The following is a 22,635-nucleotide window of genomic DNA, read 5'->3' on the forward strand; positions in this document are numbered from 1 at the left end:
TGTTATTAGATTAGATATATTCCTTAGTTTATTTTGATGATTTTATATGCATATATACGGTTGAGGAAGATCAATCAGAATGTCTTTGATACGGTTGGTCACGCACATACATTCTTCCAATAAGTTTATAATGTACTTCATTCCGATCTTATTCTCACAATAATTGAAAATCGACCAGGCTAGTTTTAACATTATCATCTCAAATGGTCGGCACGTCTCAGACTGAGACTCAGTATTATTCAATATATATCCACCATGCGTAATCGTATGTATCGTGTGTGTGTGTGTGTGTGTGTGCTGTAGCTTTGTAACATTCTGTGTGTGAAAATTCTTAGTACCTTTATTTTCTGTTTTGGTCGAAGAATATTCTTAAATAGTTCGAGAGCATCGTGAAAGTTTCCTCACTTATTATATCTGGAATTTAAATTAAGCTCTTAATTCATGACTCTGAAGAATGATTAGCAGCCATGCGTGCTTGCAAGTAGACAGAACCACCAAACTGTACTAGACTACTAGTCAGACCTTTGATGCAAGGAGACAAAACCATTGCTGTTGGAGAGACAAAAATATAATGGAAGCAATAGTATTTGAGGAAGGACTTAGAAAATTAAACGCTTTTAAAATGACATAGCTTAATTATCTAGCTATGTACCAATCAATATATTGTTGGTCTTCTCACTCTTTGTTTAGCCTAATCAATACCTGCAAAGACTTTCTTGACAAGAATTGGCAATGCGAATTTATATTTACTGAGAGAGGAGAATAAAGTTTTGTTTTCATGCTGTTGAGAATATGCTTTTGATAGAGCAGAGAATAAAGCTTAATTATCCAGGAATGTTAATTACTGTTTAGAGTTTTGGTTTGTTGAGTTTAGTCCAACCCCTCAAACCGAAAATAAAATTAAAGATATTGATATACTAATTAATAAACAAAACGTTTCCAACATATAATTTAGACTTGATTTTTTTTCCACTTTGATAACCAGGACCATAGACATATCCAGTCTTCTCAGCTGATCAGCTAGTTTCATCGTTTTCACAGTAAGAATATATTATTGTATTCTACACGACGTTGAAGTTTATAATAATAAATTATTAGTTTCTATTATTGAAATTAAGTCAATAAGATTATTTTCTCTTCACTTTTTGTTTGATTCACTTTGCTTTTGGTCAGAAGAATATAGGTCATTAATTAAGAAGAAGGATTAGAAGGATTAGAGATTAACTAGAAAAGTAGTTAGGTAGGCACTCTATTTCCACAAGCCACAAGCAACAAGGTTCAACTTGATGAAGTAATTAACATTAATTAATTACTGGAGACGATTGGCAGATTCCAATCGTGTTTGAATTTTGCATCCAATATGCATGACTTGTTCATATGGAGTTTCTCCGAGTGGGTGTTTCCAAAAGGCGTTTCAAGACTGTTAATTCAAATATTTGGCAACGACACATAAACAATTTGTGACTGACAAAACAAAAACTTTTACTTTCTCTCTTTTAAGTTCAAAAGAAACTTGAGGTTCAAAGAAAACGAGCAACACGTGTGATCGTTGGATTTTACACGTAGGATATTCTGTTCTAAGCATCTGAAATCATGAAGAAAGTTGAGGTTATACTATAAAACGAATTGGTAATATGAGAAATATATCAACCTCTTATAAGCCGTTGCATGATTTAGTCCTTCACTGTTATGAGACATTGTCCTCACATTCTCACATTCAAAGCATTGCTTGTTTGTTATAGGAGTTCCGAAATCTACGTAGTTTTGTACCAAAAATAAATGATTTTGCACATTATTCATGTCGCACGATAAATTCTAGGTAACTGACTCATGTCGCACATACGATAAATCATTGTTTATAAACACATTCTATCTTAAATATCATATAGCGACAAAATGGAAACCTGTTAGTTCAATTTCAACATCCGATAAATGCCTCTAATTAATATTGTCCAAAGGCGGGAGTTGTAAAACATCTAGTGCTACAAACTTACAAACTCTTATCTAAGTTACCATGTAATGATACAAACTATACAAAAGAAAAAAATTACAAAAGAAAATTGAAAGTACAACTTGCAAATACCAATAAGTGTGCAAGTAATAAATGATTATGCACTAGTGCCTGATAAGTGCATTATTTGTTAAGGAGTTAGTTTAAAAAAAGCCTTATTATTTTTTTTTTTCAATTGCAGCTAATATGCTCACTTAGGAGGTTTTAGATGATAAATTGACTTATCGGACAAGTTTTGACACAAGGCCGATTGGAGGAGAATGCTAAGAGGCTGAGGATATTGTGCTCAAATTTCAATTTCATACAAAGCCAAATACATTCCAGTTTTGCAAGACAAACCTGCGAAAGTTGATTGAATTTTCGTTAGAATTGTGCAGCTGTGTAAGAATGAAGATTTGAAGACTTTATTAATTTTTCCAAGTGATGCCACGTATACTTTAGTGTCAAAAGTTCAATTTTATTCATCAGTTCACATATAAAACTTTACAATTCCGGAAGAAAAAAAGAAAAGAAGACAACATACGAAAGAAAATTGAAAGTACAACTTGCAAATTGTGATCGAAATTACATGTGACAAGTTAGCCTCTTAGCTAGCTTGATCTCTGGGTACATGAAGATTTTTTTTTTCAAACTGATAATCAATCATGTTTCTCTTTTTGGAAATGAAATGAAATAAAACCGAATCGGAGGAAGCAACTCTACACACTGTAAAGTGTACCTCCACGTTTCTCAGTAAATTTGAACAAAGATGCCCTCGCTTGGAATTTGTTGATGAACCACATACAAAATGTAATATCCGGAAGGCGCAAGATTTCCTGAAGGCGGCGTTGTCACTTGAGCTTGATACGTTGTTGGCCCTACCTGTTGTACGTTCTCTGCACCAAGAACCAGCAACCTTTGATTCATGGAGAATGAATGTGTGCTAAAAGGCGGTGCCACCATTGTCACGGACACTGAGTTCATTGCTAGCGTGCCCGTAAGCGAGAACTGAATGGTCAATTTTATTCCGTAATGAATTTTGGCTTGGTTTAGGGGTGTGAGGATTGTAGGACGCAAATCTGCGTACTTAGCGTCGAGATACTCAGGGCTAAATGCCTCCAATCTGAATTCTGTTGGGAAAAGCACGTTACTGCCCAACTGGTATTTATCATGGGGGTTACTACCTCCAACGACCACTCTACCATCGCGTACTAATAAAGCTGAGGAATGATACATTCGCGGTATGGTGGTGGGGTTTTGCTGTTCGAACCGTGACCCGACTGCATTATCAGGTCGGTACACAACTGGATTGAGAACTGGATTACGCCCGATTTCCCATCCCGCTACCCCAGACGATGCACCATTGATGAGTAAAACAGTGCTGTCTGGAAGCAATATCATGTCACCCATGACTCTGGCTTGGGGCATGGTTTCAACAATCCACTGTGGATTAGGGTCCGTTATTTTGATCCGAGCGCATGTGTTTAGAGCTTCCACAAAAATACCCTTATTTGCCTGGGCAAATGACCCTTTTGGAGCTCCACCGCAAACCAAAACCTCAGCCTCAACAGATGGAGCCGTCAAGTTTTTTAACGGGAGCAACACGGCTGAACCCGAGCTAGGGTAACACCTCGGGTCACCACCCGGTATTTGTGGGTAGGTTTTAACCACGACGTTCTTCATGTAATCCAACAAAATAGCTCGATTGTTGGCGAAAATAAATAAGTTGCCATCAGGGTTGAGAAAAACAAAAGGGTAGAGATTGTTTTCTTCGCCAGGGTCATTGGTCTGCGAAAGGAACGGCAAGCTGTAGGCATTGCTTGTAGACTCGGTCTTGGGATAAAACTCGTAGTTGAACTGCTTCGTGCCGCCAATGATAATCTGGCGTCCATCGGGCAGAACGTGATTGGTGGCGTACCACCGGCGAACGGCCAATCCGTCTACAATCTCCGTCCAATCACAACCCGTGCAGGGCTGGAAAACTCTAACGCGGCGTTCTCCGATATTGAAGCCTCCACTTTGGATTAAGTTTCCGTTGGGGGCCATGGAGCCGGAGGAGCACCAGACGTCAGATAAAACCGTGAGGGGGCGGAAGGCTTTGGTCTGGACGACGAACTCGGCAGAGTGGGCGGTGCAGTCGTTGTTGACACAATTACCGTTGGGCAAGGACAAGTTGGATTTGCCGAAGTCGGTGCGGTCGAACAGGACAATGCGGTCATTTTTGAAGAGTTGCATGTGCATGGCGGAAACGCCAATAGTTGCCAACAGTTGCCAATTGCCACCGGCAGCGTGGGTCGTCCGAGAGAACCCATGAAATATTATTAACAACAGTAATGAAAGAAAGAGACTAGCAATTGGCTTCATTCTTTCTTTCCTTTTTGGATTTTGCTTGCTTAATTTGTGCTTTAGCTGTGCTTAATTAGCTAGCTCTGTGGTTTCTGTCTGTCTCAAGTCTCGACCTGGCCCTCCTTAAATAGTAGGGTTTCGAGCTACCCACATGTTAATTTCGTCCTAATTAAATAACTAAATGAATATACATATTTATATTTAATATAAATACCTGAACGACATTAGATTATTTTCATGAAAATTGTTAGTGAATTGGACGCGGCCTCTTGATCGTGCATGGAACTAACTAATAAATATGGGAGTGCTCCTCTAATCAACAAGTATATATTTCATTAATTAGCACTATATTGAGTGGTATTCTTCTTGATGATGGGTAAGTAAGATGTCTTAAATTTGGCATGTGTCATTAGCATTATAATTTAATACAATATATCTTATTTATGAATGAGAATCGTTATTAGCACTCCAAAAATCTCATTTGGCACTTCAAACTTTTCATAATTAGAAAGAAAAATACACTTATGAGAAGTGTAGAATGAGATTTTTGGAGTGTTAATAACAGTTTCCTTATGCATAAGTAAGATACCTTAAATTTGACTCTCATGATAATAACAAATCTGATACTTAAATTATAACTTTCCGATTGTACAGATTGGTCATAATCCCTGCCCAATTTTACTACATAAAGGAACGAAATCAACGCGTATAAAATTATAGTAGATATAAATTATTTGGTTATATCCATTGCATTTCTTTTAAGTTTCTTGACATTTGGTCTATATTAATTGTAAAATCTTGCAACATAATTATATTGCAAGGTTCCAATTCATCTATGGTTGAGGTAGTTAACAGGACATGGTTGACATGTATATGTTACATTCCATTAATCTAACGCCCTATTTTGGTCAAACCTAGCTCCCCAACCATGCTTGAAAACTTCGAGGGTTTATCCTAGATGTTTCGATGTAATTAGGTATTGTACCATGTATTATAAGTTGTAATTTGGTTTCTCAAATTATTGATGCGGGATTCTCAGTCTGAATTATTTCTCCCAACATGATGACGTGATTCGAATCAAACGAACTGAAGATAGATTATGAGAGTATTACTTGTTAACATTATAACCATTGATCTGTTCGATATGTATGATTACATGGTTTTCAAATTTTGTGTTAGAATAGATTAATTCAGTTAGAAACATGTGAACAAGTCAGGTCATGATCTCTTTTCTATATTTGTTACTAAATGAGATATTCTTTCGTGTACTTGGATAATTATGTATACGGTTGATGGGGCTCAAACAGAATGTCTTTGATACGGTTTGGTTTAGACAGATGCATTCTTCAACTAAATTTATAATGTATTTTTCTATATTTGTTATCAAATGTTCGGGCAATGGAAAATAGAAAAATACAGCACGTCTTGTTATTCTACATATACACCATGCGTATTCGTATATGTATTTTATATATATCGTTGACATTCCTTAATTAGTTAAAGCTTCCTCACATTTACTCGTCCTTTTGGTCAACATTTACCTAGTTTTGTTGTTTGCCAATCATATCTTCTTCTTTGTGTTTGTAGTTTTCGAAGGGGCTAAAAATCTGTTTAGGTGTTGCTTACAGAGAAGAGCTAATTAAAACCGGTTTCTGAAAACTTCAAATGATTATGATACTTACAGAAAAACTTAAAAGTGCTAATGAATTGTTAAAACACTTGAATTCTAATAAAAACTTTAACGGTTTTTTCTCGTAAAAACACTTTTGAATCGCTCATGAATATTAAGTTAAGCGCTTAATTAGTTTTTATCTAAACAGTCTGAAATGAGCCCTAACATATAATTAATGAAATGTGTACGTCAACCAATCAATTTGATTAAACGGCGGATTATCCATTCAAATTAAATTAAGCTCTTAATTCATGAACCTGCAAAAGGAATGTTTAATGCAATTAGAAATATTTTTCTGTTGGAGGGACCAAAAATATATAATTCATGAACCTATAAGCACCAAAATATGCGAGTCAAATCTTTCATATATATTCATGAACCTATAAGCACCAGATGCCATAACCACCCATGCATTTTGCTTTACCAGCAGGAGACCAAAACCAAACCATTGCTGTTGGAGGGACCAAAAATATATAATGCAATTAGAAATATTTTTCTGGTGAAAGATAGAGGACCAGGAAAAACCCTAAAACGTTTGCGACATGCATGATCATTAAACTTATATATTTCTCAACATTGCATGGTAACCATGACAACCATAGACCTTCAATCCTCTCACATCTCAACTTATACTGTACATATTGTTTGAATGTTATAAAATAAATTTTCATGATTGTATAAATAAAATTCAACCTAACGGATGACTTGGCGCAAAATTGAGCGTAATGACATTGTAGAATTTATACGACCAACTCTATTTAGTGGGATAAGACTTGGATGTTGTTGTTGCACAAAAGTAAAAGTCAACATTAATTCATATTGTTTAATTTTCCTCTTTTGGTTGCTTCCACTTTGCTTTCGCTTTGAAAATTGGTGAGACTTTGGATGCGGTTCATAACCATGAATATTCTTTCATTGAAACCTTGTTGATTTTTAATTTTTAATCTAGGTTCCTGAAATTAATGTGATAATTTATTTATATGTACGTTACTATATTTTTTAAATTAAAAATTAGAAATTTTAGTTGTTTATATAAATGAGATTTTAAATAAAAAACCATAATTTGTGGGATTAAAAATATTAAAATATAAATATACTATTGTGTGTGTGTGTATAAACATGGGTACATTCATCAAAATTAACCAAAAAAATTATTGTATCAAAACATGGGTACATTCTTCAAAATCACAAAAAAATAAAAAAAAGATATTAGGCTTAATAACATTAGTGAATTTCTTCGGTTAAACTTGACATGGATACATTTTAAAGTCAAAGAAAAAAGAATGTACCCATATAAGTGTAAAAATGGATTAGAAAAGAAATTGAATATATTTTATATAAAAAAAGGGTACATTTTACATATAACAAATTGGTATATTTAAGAATGAGTACATTTTAAGATTAAAAAGTTTTACATGAATGGGTACATATAATTAGCATGGGTACATTTAGCAAAATAAAAAGTACAAATAAAAAAAATATATGGGTACAAATACAAATAAACTTTAAAAAATATGGGCACAAAAAGAAATTAATATATGGGTACAAATTAAAATTGAAAAGAAAATTGGTACAAATTAAAAAAAAAATTACAAATTAAAAATGGGTACAAACTAAAACTAAAAATATATGATAAAAAATTGAGTCATAAATATAAATATACTAATTGTAACATTTTTAACATTAAATTAATATATTTAGAAATAAAAAAATATTTTATTATTAAAATAATTAATGATGTTATTAATACCTATTACCCAAGGATCTTGATCAAAATTTGAAAAGGAATATGATTTTAATCAATAAAGTAGCAAAATGAAGAATGAGTTATAACTAATTAGAAGAACCAAAGTTAGGAAGGTCGGCACTCTATTAATTAAAAGATAAGAGAAACGGATTCTAAACGTCTTTATCCTTTGCTGCTTCCAAAATGACCTTTTCATAAGTTTCTCAAAGTGGCTGTTTCTAAAACGCCTTTTATATATATTGTGAAGAAGCTTTTTTTCTTTTCTTGTTTGCACAAAAGATGCTTAGAGACGAAGGAAAAAGAATATGAGTCAAACTTTTGTAAATCTATCGTAAAATCAAGTAATGATGCTATTTAATTAAACATGTAACATGACACTTTCTAATATTAACATTGACATGACGAACGCAAACGTGTCAGTTTTATATCTCGTAAGAGTTTAATCCGTTATCTACATTATATCTTCTCCAATTTAACCATATTTACCATCTTCTTCAAAACATGTCATCTAATTAGGTATAACTTCATCAGCACAATTTAACATCACTCCAATGCGCAATTTTCTTGCCAAAACTGAGTGGGACGAGTTTTTTAGGCAAATCATGTGTTCGTGTAGGATGTCATTAATAAGCAACTAAACCAGCCAGGCTGCTTAATGAATGGCTCTTGGGATGCAGGTCATGCTTCGAGCGGAAGGAAATGAAGTTGGTTTTAAATTTTCGGGTGCCTTGTGGAAGACTCAATGTTAGGGACCTCGAACCACATTGTTTTCGTATCCTAAAAAGGAGACACCACACGGTTCAGATTACACAAGCTCAGACAGTATGAGGCCATCAAGTTCGAATGGACGACTCGTCGGAGGCTAAATCTGTTCAGAATAAATTGAACGATGGGAGCAGCCACCTAAAGTGATAAAGAAGTCCAAAATTTCGACTTCAATAAATGGTACCCAAAAGAAGCAAACGAAAACAACACAAGCAGAAAGAACACATTTGTAACAATACCGATTACTAATGATTTTCTGTTAAATTAGAGGGAAGACAACTCATTTTTACCCCATGACCATAGTACAATACAGACCGTATCGTTTTAAGTTCGAGGAGGATAGAGTTCCCATAGAGCCACTGTTGTGTCTTCTGAAGCAGATGCCATTAGCTTACAATCAGCTGAATAAGAAACGGCATTACACTGCAAAAAAAAGATAAATCCGCATAATCAGGCCCTCGCTGGTGAGAAAAACGCCCAAGGCAGATAGAGTGGTGGTTTCAGAGAAACAAAACAGGTGACCAAACAGACCATGTACCAATCAAGTACTCGACAATATTTCTTCTTTTTGTAACATCAGAGCTTGAGTTAGAGAAATAACTGCAAAATCCCGAAAATGAGAATCTTTATGTATCTAATTTCTTGTGTTACTAGGAACATCATACCGTTGCATGGTGATACTTCAATATCGCCAAAGCATTTCCTTTACGATAGTTATACACCCTCACTCTGGCATCAAGATGTAAAATGAATAAAGGGCAAAGAGAAAAGACGTAAGAATGCAGAATTGCTATGAATGAATTACAAGATATACTTCAAATCTCAAAATGAAAGTTCTGTTCCCAAACCTGTGGTCCCAGCCAGCGGTTGCAAAAATTTTACCATCAGGTCGAATGGAAGTGCTTGAAATTCCAGGTCGTTCCAAAATAATTTCTTTCTTGATCACACACGTACCCTGGGTTAGACAGCACAACATTAAGGCAAAAAAAGATGAAGTATGCTTGAATTTCAATTAGAGTAAACAAGCAACAGGCACAAAATCAGAGCATGTATATTTGACTTGGTTGCCTTCTGTAGCTAGTCAGCTACTTTCACAGCCAATTCTTCCTATATTTGAAATCTTTCAGCTTACACATTAACTGCAATTAAGTATGTATTAAAAACCTCACAATAATATGGTGAACAATACTCTCGTGTTTACATGAACATACATACCGCGGTTAAAGATTTTTTTATTTATGAAAAGGTAACATTTTCATTGATAAACACCTGGGAAACAACTCTAAGGTTCAGAGGGAGGAGCTGTAAAACATCTAGTCCTACAAACTTACAGACATGACTAAGTTACCATTGAAGGATCCAAACTATACAGCACAACTTTCTCATCTGCAGCTCCTGAGATACCACCATTGCATGACCCATCCACGCATAGACTTAGAACTGCAGATAAAGATGCATGAAGAACATGACTTATTTCAAAGGATAAAATAAGAAATAGTAATAAAAATGCATGGGGTTCTTTGGATTCTAGGTCTCTCACCTGGTTCTGAATGAAACCTGACAGAGGTCATTGGAACCCCTGGATTTCTAATATCCCACCAAAGCATGGAACCATCCTCATAACTGTACCATGTAGAACAAAGAAACAAAATCAGAAAACACATAGCAAAATGACGAAAAAAATTTTGACCTCACATTTCAATTCCAGAAACCAAATGCAGAATAATCCTTCTTCAGTGATTATAACATGTATCAATATGGGTGCATGCTCACATTGTATAAACAACCTTTAAGACCTGTTATATACACATCTCGATTCAGTACCCCCTAAGTTGGAAAGGGAAGGATAACTCGTGTATGATACACACATCTCATTCTCACATTGTGCATCAACAACTCACAAACCGGGTTATCAAATGCTTCTGACCGAATGAACTACATACACCCTGAAGAGCTTTAAGATTCCTACAAACAACTAGTCAAGAAACTCATGAAATATGACTTCTGACCAACCCTTCATAAGCACATTGGTTTGAAAGAAGATGAGGAAAAAGCACATTGGTTTGAAAGAAGTTAAGGAAAAACAAATTTGAGCGATCTTCATAGAGTCTGACAACAGACACACAGAACAAACAAAAGAGATTCTACTACGAGTAGATGAAGATTATGAAGTCAAACATCATTAAAACCACAGACACACGGATGAGCTACATTTCCATCAAAATTTTGATCAGGTACTCGGCTTCATAAAACATAGAAAATGAGAAGTGAAAAGAATATACCCAACCAAGACATTTAGGAATCCCTGTGATTCAGATGGTGAGAATGCTTGAATAGCCATGCACATTCCTGCCAAGAACCAAAGGCTATATGTCAAAAGTAGATGAAATCAACACGAAAGGATGAACAGAAAAGTGATAGCCCAAAACCATCTGGTATAAACTGAAACACAATCAAACCCGGAAACTAGTAAGCAAAATGTTGAATGAATTAGAATGGGACCTCTCTCCTTGGAAGAAATACCCGGGGAACCACCAAAGCAGCTTTGAGGAAGCCGTGCAAACCTTTCTGCAGTATTAAGATCCCAAATCTCAACCTTTGCAAACCACATGAAGGTAGTGAGTAATCGGGGCTTCAAAAATGAAATCACACTAGACATACTCAAGGTTAGATACAAACCTCAGAAGTCTGCTCCCCTGCTACAGCGACATATTTAGATAATTCATCTTGAGTATTTTCTGTTTTCAAAAACTGTCTATCAACATTCTTGTTTCTGAACTATCACAGAGCAATAAAGAGAAAACAAATTGAAAATACAGTACTAATAGATATATCTAAAGTCTAAGCCTTCATCTCCTGTGAGAACATAGCTAAAGTGCACAGAAAACAATCCTGACCGGAATATCAGTTTCAAATTTAAATAAACCTTCAAAGGCGCTGGGATGCTCAGGCAGATTCCCTTCAATGTTGTCACTACTGTCATCTAGAGTATCTTCATCAGTGGTCCCCCTAACCCTTCTGTCCTCTCCATCATGACACTTAACCCCGTCCACTCGTGTAGAACAAGATTGAGGCCTCTTCATCAAGGAAAGTTTACAAAAGTGGTAAGAGTTTGTCTTGATTGTAACAGACGGAGTCCTACCAAGGCGATATCAAGGTTCAAAAGTAATGAGGCACATGCACATGCCATGATCAAAAATAACAAATGAAGCAGTGTACAATGGAAACCGAATAACTATAGGCTACAATTATGGGAATTAGCTAAGAACCTGGGCAGACCTCCACCTTCAATATCCCAACATTTAACCGTCCCATCCCTGCCCTGGCTACACCAACATTTTCAAATTCAATTCTACTACTAATACAGAAAGTGTGTGTGTGTGTGTGTGTGTGTAGCCAATAAACAAATAAAAGTAGAAAAAATGAAAAGAAAAACACCTGATAACTCTGTTGGCAGTACAAGAAACAGAAGCAATACCATGTGCTGCATTATGCACCCTGAAAAGTTGCAAATAAATTTTTACTTTTCATTCCAAAAAAAAAAAAAAAAGATATGAACTTTATAATCATAAAAATAAAATGGAAAATTGGTATTTAAATTACCCAGCTGATGATACAGTCCGATGCTGGATAGTATCCCAAATCCTCAGTTCGCCATCTGATGAACTAGAACAAAAAAAAGGCACCAAATTTTTAATTTTTGAGAAATGATAACAAAAGGGTAGGTTGCATAAGTGTACTGAATCGTACCCGGTGAACAGGAGTGGTTGGGAAGGATGAAAAGAGAGGTCCATGACGGAGGCGCGGTGGCCCCTCAGAACCGCCACTGGGTCCGGCGGCCGTCTCTGCTTGCTGCTCATCGGAACTGCTTTCCCAAGTCCGGCGCTCGGTGGAGAAGCTGACTGCTGAGGAGTGAAAACGATGACCATAAACATCAATTCATTTGAATTTTCAAACCAAATTAAACACCTTCATAAATTTGAAATTATCCCAATATATCAGTATACCTGTAAACTTTGGTTGGGCAGCGCCAGTCGTCCTCTGTTCAGTAGAAGGAAGAAGAGGAACGCACTAGTTCCAGAAGTTGGAATTCTATGAAGTATGAACGACAATTCATAGCTTGCCGTTTATGGGCTTTTTTACTATTATTAGAAGATGGGCCGTCCCGTTCCCCATGAGATCCAACACCATATAATGTCCGGTTCCTCCAATTTTAATCGGTCCGGCTCATGCCCATCCCTAATTTTATAGATTACTTATAAAATTGAAACGAATGTATCCAAATTTTTACGGAGTTTTGAACTCCTTTAAAAAATTTATTGAATACCAATGAACCTTTACGGATTCATTTAAAATTTTGATTAAATACAACCCCTTATATAACAATTAAGAAAATAAATAGTTTAGGGGCTACTCACGTAGTCGATTCTTTACTGGGTATTTAGATAGTTTTATAACCACTTTTCTTTTTTGGGTTAACAATTTTGTAATCACTTTCAAATTGACGTCATATAATCTTTTCCTTTTCCAATTTAAGCAAGAGAATATAAATTCTTTTTTTTTTTAACAAAAAATTTAGGAGGAAATTAGCGACTCTCACTACTAGCGTCAAAACATATATAAATTCATTTTCACAATCAAAATTCTAACCCAATCTTTTAAATAGTATATGAATTCACCACAACACTTATATGAAAATATATCTTTTAGAAGGCTAGAAATTTGAGCATGCAAATTTTCACATTTCCACCCTTTATAGACATGAAATTACATGACTAATATCAATTAAAAAAAGTAGGAAAATTAATGAGAAGGGTTAGAAAACTTTGAGTTTTAACAATAAGGGCAAAACAAAGGGTAAAGTAAATAGTACTAAGATTGACTTTTTAGTGTAAAAATGTGGTTTTTGTTAAAGTGAACAGTACCGGAAGTTTTTCGCTAAAGTTCATTTATTAAAAGTTTGGCGCTATAAAAATGCATGTTAAGAAATACTTGAATTATGATGAAGTATTTTGTACTATTGAGGGAGCATCACATGTCAAAACAGGAGAGTCCAACATGAGCGTTTAAAAGATTTTGAATCTCTTCACTTATGAATCAACAATTAATTTTGAGTTGGATGATATCGTTATAATATTATATTAAAGCAAAGTTATTCCTAATGTTCTAATTAGAGTTAGGTTATTTATATGTTAATCTAATAACGATTTCATGTGCTCTCACATTCCAAATACTCACAAATAGACAATTGACGTTAACGTTATTAAACTATCAAAGATACTTGTATAGTGTGTTTTTCCCTTCCAAAATGGCAATTAAATTACTAAATAATAATTGTTTAGAAAAGAATCATAATTAGGTGGTGCCATCCGTAGTTGTCTGCTCCCACACACACTCATTTCTCGTACAAATCGTGTCGGGCCAAAAATTCCTCCCCAATACGTTCCCTTTTTTTATTTCCACGCCGTTTAATTTCTCCCGCGGCGCACTTTATACAGCAGACCTTCCCAATTTTCCTACGCGACGCTAACGTGCGCACTTCACTCCCTTCGACGAATCCATTAACGACACCGCGGCAGAGCTCCGCCGCACACAGGTCTGACCTCCGCCACCCCTCTATTTTCCTCTCATTAGGGCTTAGTAACTGGATGAAAAACCCTAGGTAGATTTTATATTTTTTTAATTCTTTATTTTTTTTCTTCTGTATTTTCAATGGTAGAATTTCTCGATTGAGGTCTTAGAGTAGAGGGAGGCCATTGGCAGAGGGCGGAGAGGAGCTTACTCGTTGCAGAAGCTTATCGAGGATTTGAATTTTGCAAGTTTTAGAATTGTGAATGTTTGTGATTGTCTGCGATTTGATGGGTGTTCGGATTTCTAGGTGTGGTTTCAATTTATGATGATTGTAGCTGAATTGCTCAAGGGCGGGGTGCATGTGAATCATGAACTTTAGTTTTTTACCAATAGAGAAGTGGAAGGTGATGATTGGTTACCCTGATTTGGGCACTGAAGCTGGATTAGGGTTATGAAGGACTCCGTTTTCGTAAAAAGATATGGTTGACAAAATGGATGGGGAGGAGAAGAAGTCCGGCCTTCAGATAAGATCGAAGTTTGTCAAGGCGAATATGGTTGATTCTGAGGATGATGAGCCAATTGGGTCACTTTTGAAGTTGAAGAGGCAGAGAAACCTTAAGAAGGTTAGGGGTGGCGGTGAAAGGGGCAAGATGGTTGACGATGAAGAAGAGGATTTGGGGGGCCTGGATGATACTTTGGCTAGTTTGAGGAAGAAGTTGAAGGGTCCCAAGAAAGATTATGGGACTGGAACTATGAGGGGAAGGAGTTTTGCTTTGGATGGTGTACAGTCTGTGGATCAGTCCTCTAATGAGCATGTGGATGACAGGGGTTTGGATGGAAAATCAGCGTCAACGGTTTTAGAGAAAGATCCTGTTATGGGTGATGATGGATCTGATGTGACTATCAATATAGAGGTAGAAAACGAGCTTAATGGAAAGGGAAAGAGACCCAAGATTTCATGGTCTCTGGGATTTGGGGAAGGTTCTAATTGCCTTTTGGATCATCATCCGGAAGATTCATTATCAGCATTTTCCCGGAAGTCACAATCTGGTTTGATTATGAATTCTCGTGCCTCTTCAAGTCCTAAAGAGAAGAGTGGTTCTAAGGTTTTGGAGGATGGGTTGAACACCATGCCTTTGGCTGGTTCAAATCCATTGGATTCAGCCTCTGATCAGTGTAAGGAAGATGAAAGTCAAAGTTTTGATGACAGAGCCTCTAACCGTCACAGGGAAAATCAAGAGACATTCAATGATAAAAAGCATAAAAGGCCCTACAAAGTCGTTTCAGAAGATCGAGTTCCTCTCTACTCACATTCAGGATTTGATTCCAAATTGATTAAAAATGAAGCCATAGTGGATCCTTCTGGTTCAAATTTTCAAGAGGGACCATGCAGCTCAGATGAAGTTAATGATGGAGACAAAAAACATATGACACAGCAAATGCAAACTTTTGAGGATGGATTGAAGAACTGCTCTATGGGAGGTAATTGTAATGGTCTAATTTCTTACACTAAGAATCTTGGCCTTGCTTCTGGTCCTTTGCGGGATGAAAATGATGTTCCAAATCATGATCATCTTATCACTAGTGAAGAGGCTGATGAAAATGAGAGTTTCCCAGAAGACACAGTATCTCTACCAGATGTTGAAAACAAAAACGCTAAGCTATCAGCTGTCCAGCGTGTGGGGCGCATTGTTAGAAAGCGTAGGCATGGAGACATGGCTTATGAGGGGGATGCTGATTGGGAGGTATTGATAAATGATCAAAGTTTGAATAGTGACAATTTGAGAGTGAAGTTTGATTCCTCTTCAAGTATCGGTACAGAGTCTGAAAGTGGTGAGGCTGCAGCAGTGTCTGCTGGTCTTAAAGCTCATGCAGTTGGTCCTGTTGAGAAGATCAAATTCAAGGAGATCTTGAAGCGCAGAGGTGGGGTTCAGGACTATTTGGAATGCAGGTTAGTAGTTAATTCTGAAACCTGCATATAATAGGGGTTTCTTGTACGAATTGCAATCTTTCAGAAATTTGTACTTGATACTAATTATAGCTGTTACTTTATCCATTTTACTTGACAATTCTTACTAATTATTCAAATGTTTTGGTTTTCTGTCGCATCCTACTAATGCTAAGTTTGTTTGGAGGGTCTTTTTAAATTTTGATGCCGCTTTACTTAAGTTGACATTAATAAAATTGATGGTATATTTATGTTTTTATTATTGCCATTTTGGTTTAGATTTTTTTTTCTCTTCTTTAAGTGGTTGTGTCCAAGTTTTGAGGTGTGGTCTTCTCTTCTTTTGAATGAAAATATTATATCAATTTTTCAATGTAGTTCAAATTTTTTTTCTTCTGGTTTAATTGTTTTGCCTGATAAGCTCTACCTTGTTTAGTTAATCACTGCTTGGTGCAATACAGGAATCAGATCCTTGCTCTGTGGAATAAAGATGTTAGTCGAATTTTGCCTCTCGCTGACTGTGGGGTAACATATACTGCTAGTGCGGATGAACCACCTCGTGCTTCCCTAATTAGGGATATTTATACATTCCTCGATCTCAGTGTAAGTCTATAAAGCCTTTTATGGATTTTTATATGTGCCAGTTCAATATTGATCAGTCTTCTTCTTCTTCTTTTCCTAGTGTCTTTTCATTCTTGCATTTCCTAGTGAAGGATTGCATTATTAGCTTGTCTCATCTTTTCAATGTATGAAAACTTGGACAGGGCTATATAAATATTGGAATTGCTCGTGAGAAGGATAAAGCAGAATCTGGTCCCAAGCATGACTATAAAATTCTGAGAGAAAAAAATTTTGAGGAAATTTTTGGGGTTTCAGTTGCTGATTCAGAGGATGGAGTTTCCTTTATCACAGGCCAGGTTAAGAGTTCTAAAACTAAAACTGATGCGAAGAGTGGTGTCGTAATTAAAAGCGACAACTCGACTCATGAAGTCACAAAAGACAACGGGCTTGTAACCACAGCGGCATTGGAATTGTCCAATACAAAAAACCATGCTGAGTGTGAGGCTGATCACCCGGAAAACACCAGTGTTGATGCAAGGTTACAAAGTAAATTGGACAATATGGATGTTTCAAGTAGTGATCGAATTAGTGAGACATTGGGTGATGGAGGCATCCCTCTTGAAACTCCAGAGTTAAAGAATGTATCACACAGTACTCAGTGTGCATCACAAGATCATGCAGTGAGGAATAATAATCCGCAATGCGGTCTGGAAGTAAAAAAGAAAATCATTGTCATAGGTGCTGGTCCTGCTGGATTAACTGCTGCACGCCACTTGCAACGTCAGGGCTTTTCAGTCACTATATTGGAAGCTAGGAGTAGGATAGGGGGCCGTGTTTATACAGACAGGTCATCTCTATCAGTTCCTGTGGATCTTGGTGCTAGCATTATAACTGGTGTTGAGGCTGATTGGGCCACTGAAAGACGACCAGACCCCTCCTCTTTGGTTTGTGCACAGCTGGGCCTTGAGTTGACTGTCTTAAACAGTGATTGCCCTCTTTATGACATTGCAACAGGTGAAAAGGTTCCTGCAGATCTGGATGAAGCATTGGAAGCAGAGTTCAACAGCCTTCTTGATGACATGGTATTGCTTGTTGCACAGGAGGGAGAACAGACAAGAATGTCTCTCGAGAAAGGTTTGGAACATGCCCTCAAGAGGCGTCGTATGGCAAAAACAGCAACTAGTGTTGAAGAAAAAGAACTGCATGATTTAATGGATGGTTTCATTGATGCCAAAAAAAATATTGATAGAGCTAAGAAAAGTTGTCAAAAGCTAGAGCTTTTGAGCCCTCTTGAGAGGAGGGTCATGGATTGGCATTTTGCCAATTTGGAATATGGTTGTGCTGCTCCGCTGAAGGAGGTCTCTCTCCCCAACTGGAACCAGGATGATGTTTATGGTGGCTTTGGAGGAGCTCACTGCATGATTAAAGGGGGTTACAGCACTGTTGTTGAGTCTCTTGGAGAAGGACTTCACATTCACTTGAATCATGTAGTCACTGATATTTCATATGTCACCAAAGACGCTGGATTGAACACTAACCGGTGTAACAAAGTCAAGGTTTCCACATCTAATGGCAGCGATTTTTCAGGAGATGCGATTTTGATTACAGTGCCTCTTGGGTGCTTAAAAGCAGAAACCATCAAATTTTCCCCACCATTGCCCCACTGGAAACATTCTTCCATTCTGCGGCTTGGGTTTGGAGTTCTTAATAAAGTAGTTTTGGAATTTCCAGATGTCTTTTGGGATGATTCTGTGGATTACTTTGGAGCAACTGCTGAGGAAACAGAACTGAGAGGCCAGTGCTTTATGTTCTGGAATGTCAAGAAAACTGTTGGGGCTCCTGTTCTCATAGCCTTGGTGGTTGGTAAGGCAGCTATAGATGGGCAAAATATGAGCTCTTCTGAACATATTAACCATGCGATAGTGGTTCTTCGTAAATTGTTTGGAGAGGCTTCAGTACCTGATCCTGTTGCATCAGTTGTGACAGATTGGGGTAAGGATCCTTTCAGCTACGGTGCCTACTCATATGTTGCTGTTGGAGCTTCGGGGGAAGATTATGATATACTAGGGAGACCTGTTGAGAACTGCCTATTTTTTGCTGGTGAAGCTACCTGCAAGGAGCATCCTGACACTGTTGGTGGTGCGATGATGAGTGGCCTCCGGGAGGCAGTGCGTATAATTGACATACTGACTACTGGAAATGATTATACAGCAGAAGCAGATGCCGTTGCAGGTATTCAGAGACAATCAGATTCTGAAAGGGCTGAAGTTAGAGACATAACAAGGAGACTTGATGCAGTTGAACTTTCAGATGTCCTTTACATGAACAAGGAGGCCCTACTCCAGGACATGTTCTTTAATGCAAAGACTACCAAAGGAAGGTTGCATCTGGCCAAAGAGTTATTGAGTCTTCCTGTTGAAACCTTGAAGTCCTTTGCTGGCACCAAAGAAGGGCTGACTACTCTCAACTTGTGGATACTGGTAATTCTGCATCCATATTTATCATCATTCAATCAAATATGAATTCACAATATGTTGACTCACACATATTTTGTTGTTGATAGCATCCAATGTTTGCTTTCTTGGAGATTTTGTTTTTCTGAGGTTATAAATTTCCTTACTACAACAGGACTCGATGGGGAAGGCTGGGACTCAACTCTTGCGGCATTGTGTTCGGCTTCTTGTGCTTGTTTCAACGGACCTACTGGCTGTGCGCTTGTCTGGTATTGTCTCTTTATTTCTCGATCTTTATCAACTGGCATTCCTATGTGCATTAATGGGTATCATAATCATTAGAATGTATTTCTTCAAAATTAGTTAATCTCTTGTTTGTTGGTGCAGGCATTGGGAAAACTGTACGAGAAAAAGTTTGTGTACATACAAGCCGTGATATACGTGCCATAGCAAGTCAGCTGGTTAATGTGTGGCTTGAAGTTTTCCGCAAGGAAAAAGCTTCCAATGGTGCGTTGAAGTTGTCAAGGCAAGCAACTGCTGCAGATGCATTGAGGAGAAAACCAATTAGAGATCCATCTTCTGGTAAGCCGCCTCTACACACATTTCATGGTGGTTTAGAGCACAAAGGAAGCTTACAGGATTCAGCATCGACCGCAAGCCATTTGCCTTTGAATGCAAATGGTAAGAAAGTGAATGGCAAACCCATTAAGGGTGAAACAGCAAATTCTTCAAAATCAGAGATTAATTCATCACGGTTTCGAGGTTCAACTGGCAGACCACATTCTGAGCTAAAGGAGAATGACGTTGCTGTGACAGAAGCAGAACAAGCTGCCATTGCTGCTGCTGAAGCAGCCCGTGCAGCAGCACTTGCAGCTGCCGAGGTTTGTTTCCCTTGACTCTACTCAATTTAGTGTGATATAGTACTGCCTATCCCCTTCCTATTTGTGCCCTTTTGTTCTACAGGAATTTAGTTATCGTTGTTCATTGTAGGCATATGCATCTTCAGAAGCCAAGAGTGGTACTTTGCTTCAGCTTCCCAAGATTCCCTCATTTCATAAGTTTGCTCGACGGGAGCAGTACCCTCAAATGGATGAGTATGATTTTAGGAGGAAGTGGTCAGGTGGTGATTTGGGTAGACAAGATTGTATATCAGAAATAGACTCAAGAAACTGCAAAGTTAGGGACTGGTCTGTTGATTTCTCTGCCACTTGCGTCAATATTGATAGTTCAAGAATGTCAGTCGATAACCTCTCCCAGCGGAGCAATCCAAATGAGACTGGTAGTCAAACAAATATCAGAGAGCACTCAGGAGAGAGTGCTGCTGTCGACAGCAGTATTTATACAAGAGCATGGGTCGATACAGCTGGTAGTGCCGGGATAAAGGATTATCATGCCATTGAGATGTGGCAATCTCAAGCAGCTGCAGTAGACCCTGATTTCTTCCATCCAGAACCGTATATACATGATGAGGAAGGTTCAAATACGACTTCAAGAAAACACAGCTGGAAGCATGAAGGACCTGTAAATGAGGGCTCTGTTTCCCAAGTTACCGTGAACAAGGAGTCGTTAAAAAATCATCATCGAGGAGCAGATAATATTAAGCAGGCTGTTGTCGATTATGTGGCATCATTGCTTATGCCCCTTTATAAAGCTAAAAAGATAGATAGAGAGGGATACAAGTCAATCATGAAGAAAAGTGCTACCAAAGTTAGTCATTTTTCATTTTTCCTTCCTGCCATACTAAACAGAAAATATACCATGGTTTCTAGTCAAATTTTGTTGCAATTTTGTTGAACTCAGTTTTGCAACTATTCTTATTGTTTTTATTTACAGTCTTAAATTTTTGGGGAATTCAATTTTCAGGTCATGGAGCTCGCCACAGACTCAGAAAAAGCCATGGCTGTTTATGAGTTTCTTGATTTCAAGCGCAGGAACAAGGTATTCTTCCATTATTTTGTTATAATAAGTCATATTTGTCTTTCCATGCTTACTTTAATGAGTTTTTTTTAAGTCATTAAAGTGATTTCCTGGCTGATTTTTGAAATATTTTCCAACGGCTTTCTTCACCTGAACGAGCAAAGAGAATACAAAATTGTTGGCAACTTGAAATTTTTGTACATGCTATCCTGAAAGTTTTTTTACTGTACATCAATTTGCGCCAGGAAATGAACAGAAGTTTTTTCATTAAGAAATATAATATATGATGCAGTGACATTAGTTTCTTCTTACCAAGTTCCTTTTCAATGATTTAAAAACTGCAGATCCGTGCTTTTGTGGATAAATTGATTGAGAGGCACATGGCAGCAAAACCCACAGTGAAATCTTGATGGTCCCTTGGGTTAATGGACCTGTGTTTGTGCATGACTTCTGTACAGTACATGCGTAAGTCTGTTGTTCCCGGATGAATTTTCAGCGTAAGCTGGAAGTGGTGGTGCGCAGATAGAATCAAATTAGATCTTAATGAAACTGCCAACAAGCACTTTTGTGATTTGGAAGGAGCAATGGAAGAAAGGCATGGGGTTTGTTGCCTGTCAATCCGGGCATCATGGAATGCAATTATCGTTGGTCAATGCAATTATCGTTGGTCAGTGCAACGGGGACAAACCATTTTGGATACAAATCTAAGTTAACGAATTTGCTCAAAGCAGGTTGCTGTGTCCATTTCAGTTACGTGCATCAACTTGGTATGGAGATGATAGTAGATTGCATTTAGAAGTTGGCTTGTCGTCCATCAAGGATGTATTTCTAGGGCTGAAAAATTAAGACCCTATTTTTCATTCAGGGATCCTCAACGAGGACAAACTAATTCCTGACTTTTTTTTCTTTTATCATTTTTCCAATGTGTACAGAGTAGGATTGTGTTAGCTCAACAAGAATACAGAACATTTTTCCATGGTGGCCAAAGTACTTTAATATGTTATGGTTACGCTTTTGGTTTTACAGAATCACTAACTTCACATTTGCTCACAATTAAATTGAATGAAGGAGTTGCATATTTCTCTATTAGAAGACTCCAAGGGATGAAATATCTGCTTTCTGAACTTTTTTCCTCTCTGATTATTTGCCTTGGGTCGGGAGGCTTTTCTATTCATGTATGATGTATGCGCTAATAGTTTCAACTTCTTGTTCCAGCTTCCAAAATAGTTATCATTTGAAAGCATACATGTAATAGTGGTATTACATTGAAATCCAGAAAATAACCGCAGGTATATTTTGTTATAGATGTTCTGTTATATATCTAAAACTATGCAGTTTTAGCTTCGATTATGGTTGGACTGCATGATGAAATGCCAGGTTTTATCTGTCATATTGAAAAGCATTTTCACTCATTCTATTGTTTTTTTAGTCTCTGATTACGCCTCTGTTTGATTCTTGCTAGGCCGGGATAGATGTTTTTGGCTGTTCAGAAGAAGCAAGAGGTATGCGCTCTAGCCTCTGTATCCCCACATTTGTTGATGCTAATATATTTTGAAGATTTCTTTGATCAACCCTTGCCTGATTTTTGTTCAATATGCCGAACTGTTGGCAGATGCCATGGATTGGAGATGAAATAGTCTAATAGATGTGTTTGTTTAACATGTTATG

The 22,635-nt window shown here is 37.2% G+C and overlaps 3 protein-coding genes and 1 long non-coding RNA gene across 9 annotated transcripts in view; 2 read left to right on the forward strand and 2 right to left on the reverse strand.

The window, feature by feature from the left end:
* Positions 1 to 22,635, forward strand: part of LOC126605710 (uncharacterized) — a 93,899-nt gene that overhangs the window by 58,732 nt on the left and 12,532 nt on the right. The gene's annotated exons all lie outside the window — the stretch shown is intronic.
* On the reverse strand, positions 2,539 to 4,416 carry LOC126605691 (aldehyde oxidase GLOX1-like). The gene has a single exon (XM_050273120.1). The coding sequence runs from the start codon at positions 4,352 to 4,354 to the stop codon at positions 2,741 to 2,743; it is 1,614 nt and encodes a 537-aa protein (XP_050129077.1). The 5' UTR covers positions 4,355 to 4,416; the 3' UTR covers positions 2,539 to 2,740.
* LOC126605700 (protein DECREASED SIZE EXCLUSION LIMIT 1-like) lies at positions 8,736 to 12,687 on the reverse strand. Of its 4 annotated transcripts, none has more exons than XM_050273132.1 (14): positions 12,528 to 12,687; positions 12,271 to 12,425; positions 12,124 to 12,186; positions 11,959 to 12,018; positions 11,790 to 11,837; positions 11,447 to 11,658; positions 11,200 to 11,258; positions 11,023 to 11,116; positions 10,803 to 10,869; positions 10,061 to 10,143; positions 9,869 to 9,960; positions 9,369 to 9,475; positions 9,186 to 9,249; positions 8,736 to 8,943 (listed from the first exon to the last, which is right to left on the reverse strand). In XM_050273132.1, exons 2-14 carry the CDS (start codon positions 12,378 to 12,380, stop codon positions 8,845 to 8,847), a joined length of 1,158 nt encoding a protein of 385 aa, XP_050129089.1. In that variant the 5' UTR covers positions 12,381 to 12,425; positions 12,528 to 12,687; the 3' UTR covers positions 8,736 to 8,844. The 4 variants fall into 4 exon arrangements, with proteins under 4 accessions (XP_050129089.1, XP_050129087.1, XP_050129088.1 ...); XM_050273130.1 differs by having other exon boundaries at positions 11,790 to 11,846; XM_050273131.1 differs by having other exon boundaries at positions 11,790 to 11,846; positions 12,271 to 12,422; positions 12,528 to 12,624.
* LOC126605676 (lysine-specific histone demethylase 1 homolog 3-like) lies at positions 13,952 to 21,943 on the forward strand. Of its 3 annotated transcripts, none has more exons than XM_050273093.1 (9): positions 13,952 to 14,116; positions 14,240 to 16,042; positions 16,498 to 16,639; positions 16,801 to 19,077; positions 19,226 to 19,319; positions 19,438 to 19,931; positions 20,041 to 20,757; positions 20,914 to 20,988; positions 21,312 to 21,943. In XM_050273093.1, the coding sequence occupies exons 2-9, from the start codon at positions 14,571 to 14,573 to the stop codon at positions 21,375 to 21,377; spliced, it is 5,337 nt and encodes a 1,778-aa protein (XP_050129050.1). In that variant the 5' UTR covers positions 13,952 to 14,116; positions 14,240 to 14,570; the 3' UTR covers positions 21,378 to 21,943. The 3 variants fall into 3 exon arrangements, with proteins under 3 accessions (XP_050129050.1, XP_050129053.1, XP_050129052.1); XM_050273095.1 differs by having other exon boundaries at positions 13,957 to 14,116; positions 14,399 to 16,042; XM_050273096.1 differs by lacking the exons at positions 20,914 to 20,988; positions 21,312 to 21,943 and having other exon boundaries at positions 20,014 to 20,177.

The sequence above is a fragment of the Malus sylvestris genome, chromosome 15, assembly GCF_916048215.2.
Source record: "Malus sylvestris chromosome 15, drMalSylv7.2, whole genome shotgun sequence".
Lineage (NCBI taxonomy): Eukaryota > Viridiplantae > Streptophyta > Magnoliopsida > Rosales > Rosaceae > Malus > Malus sylvestris.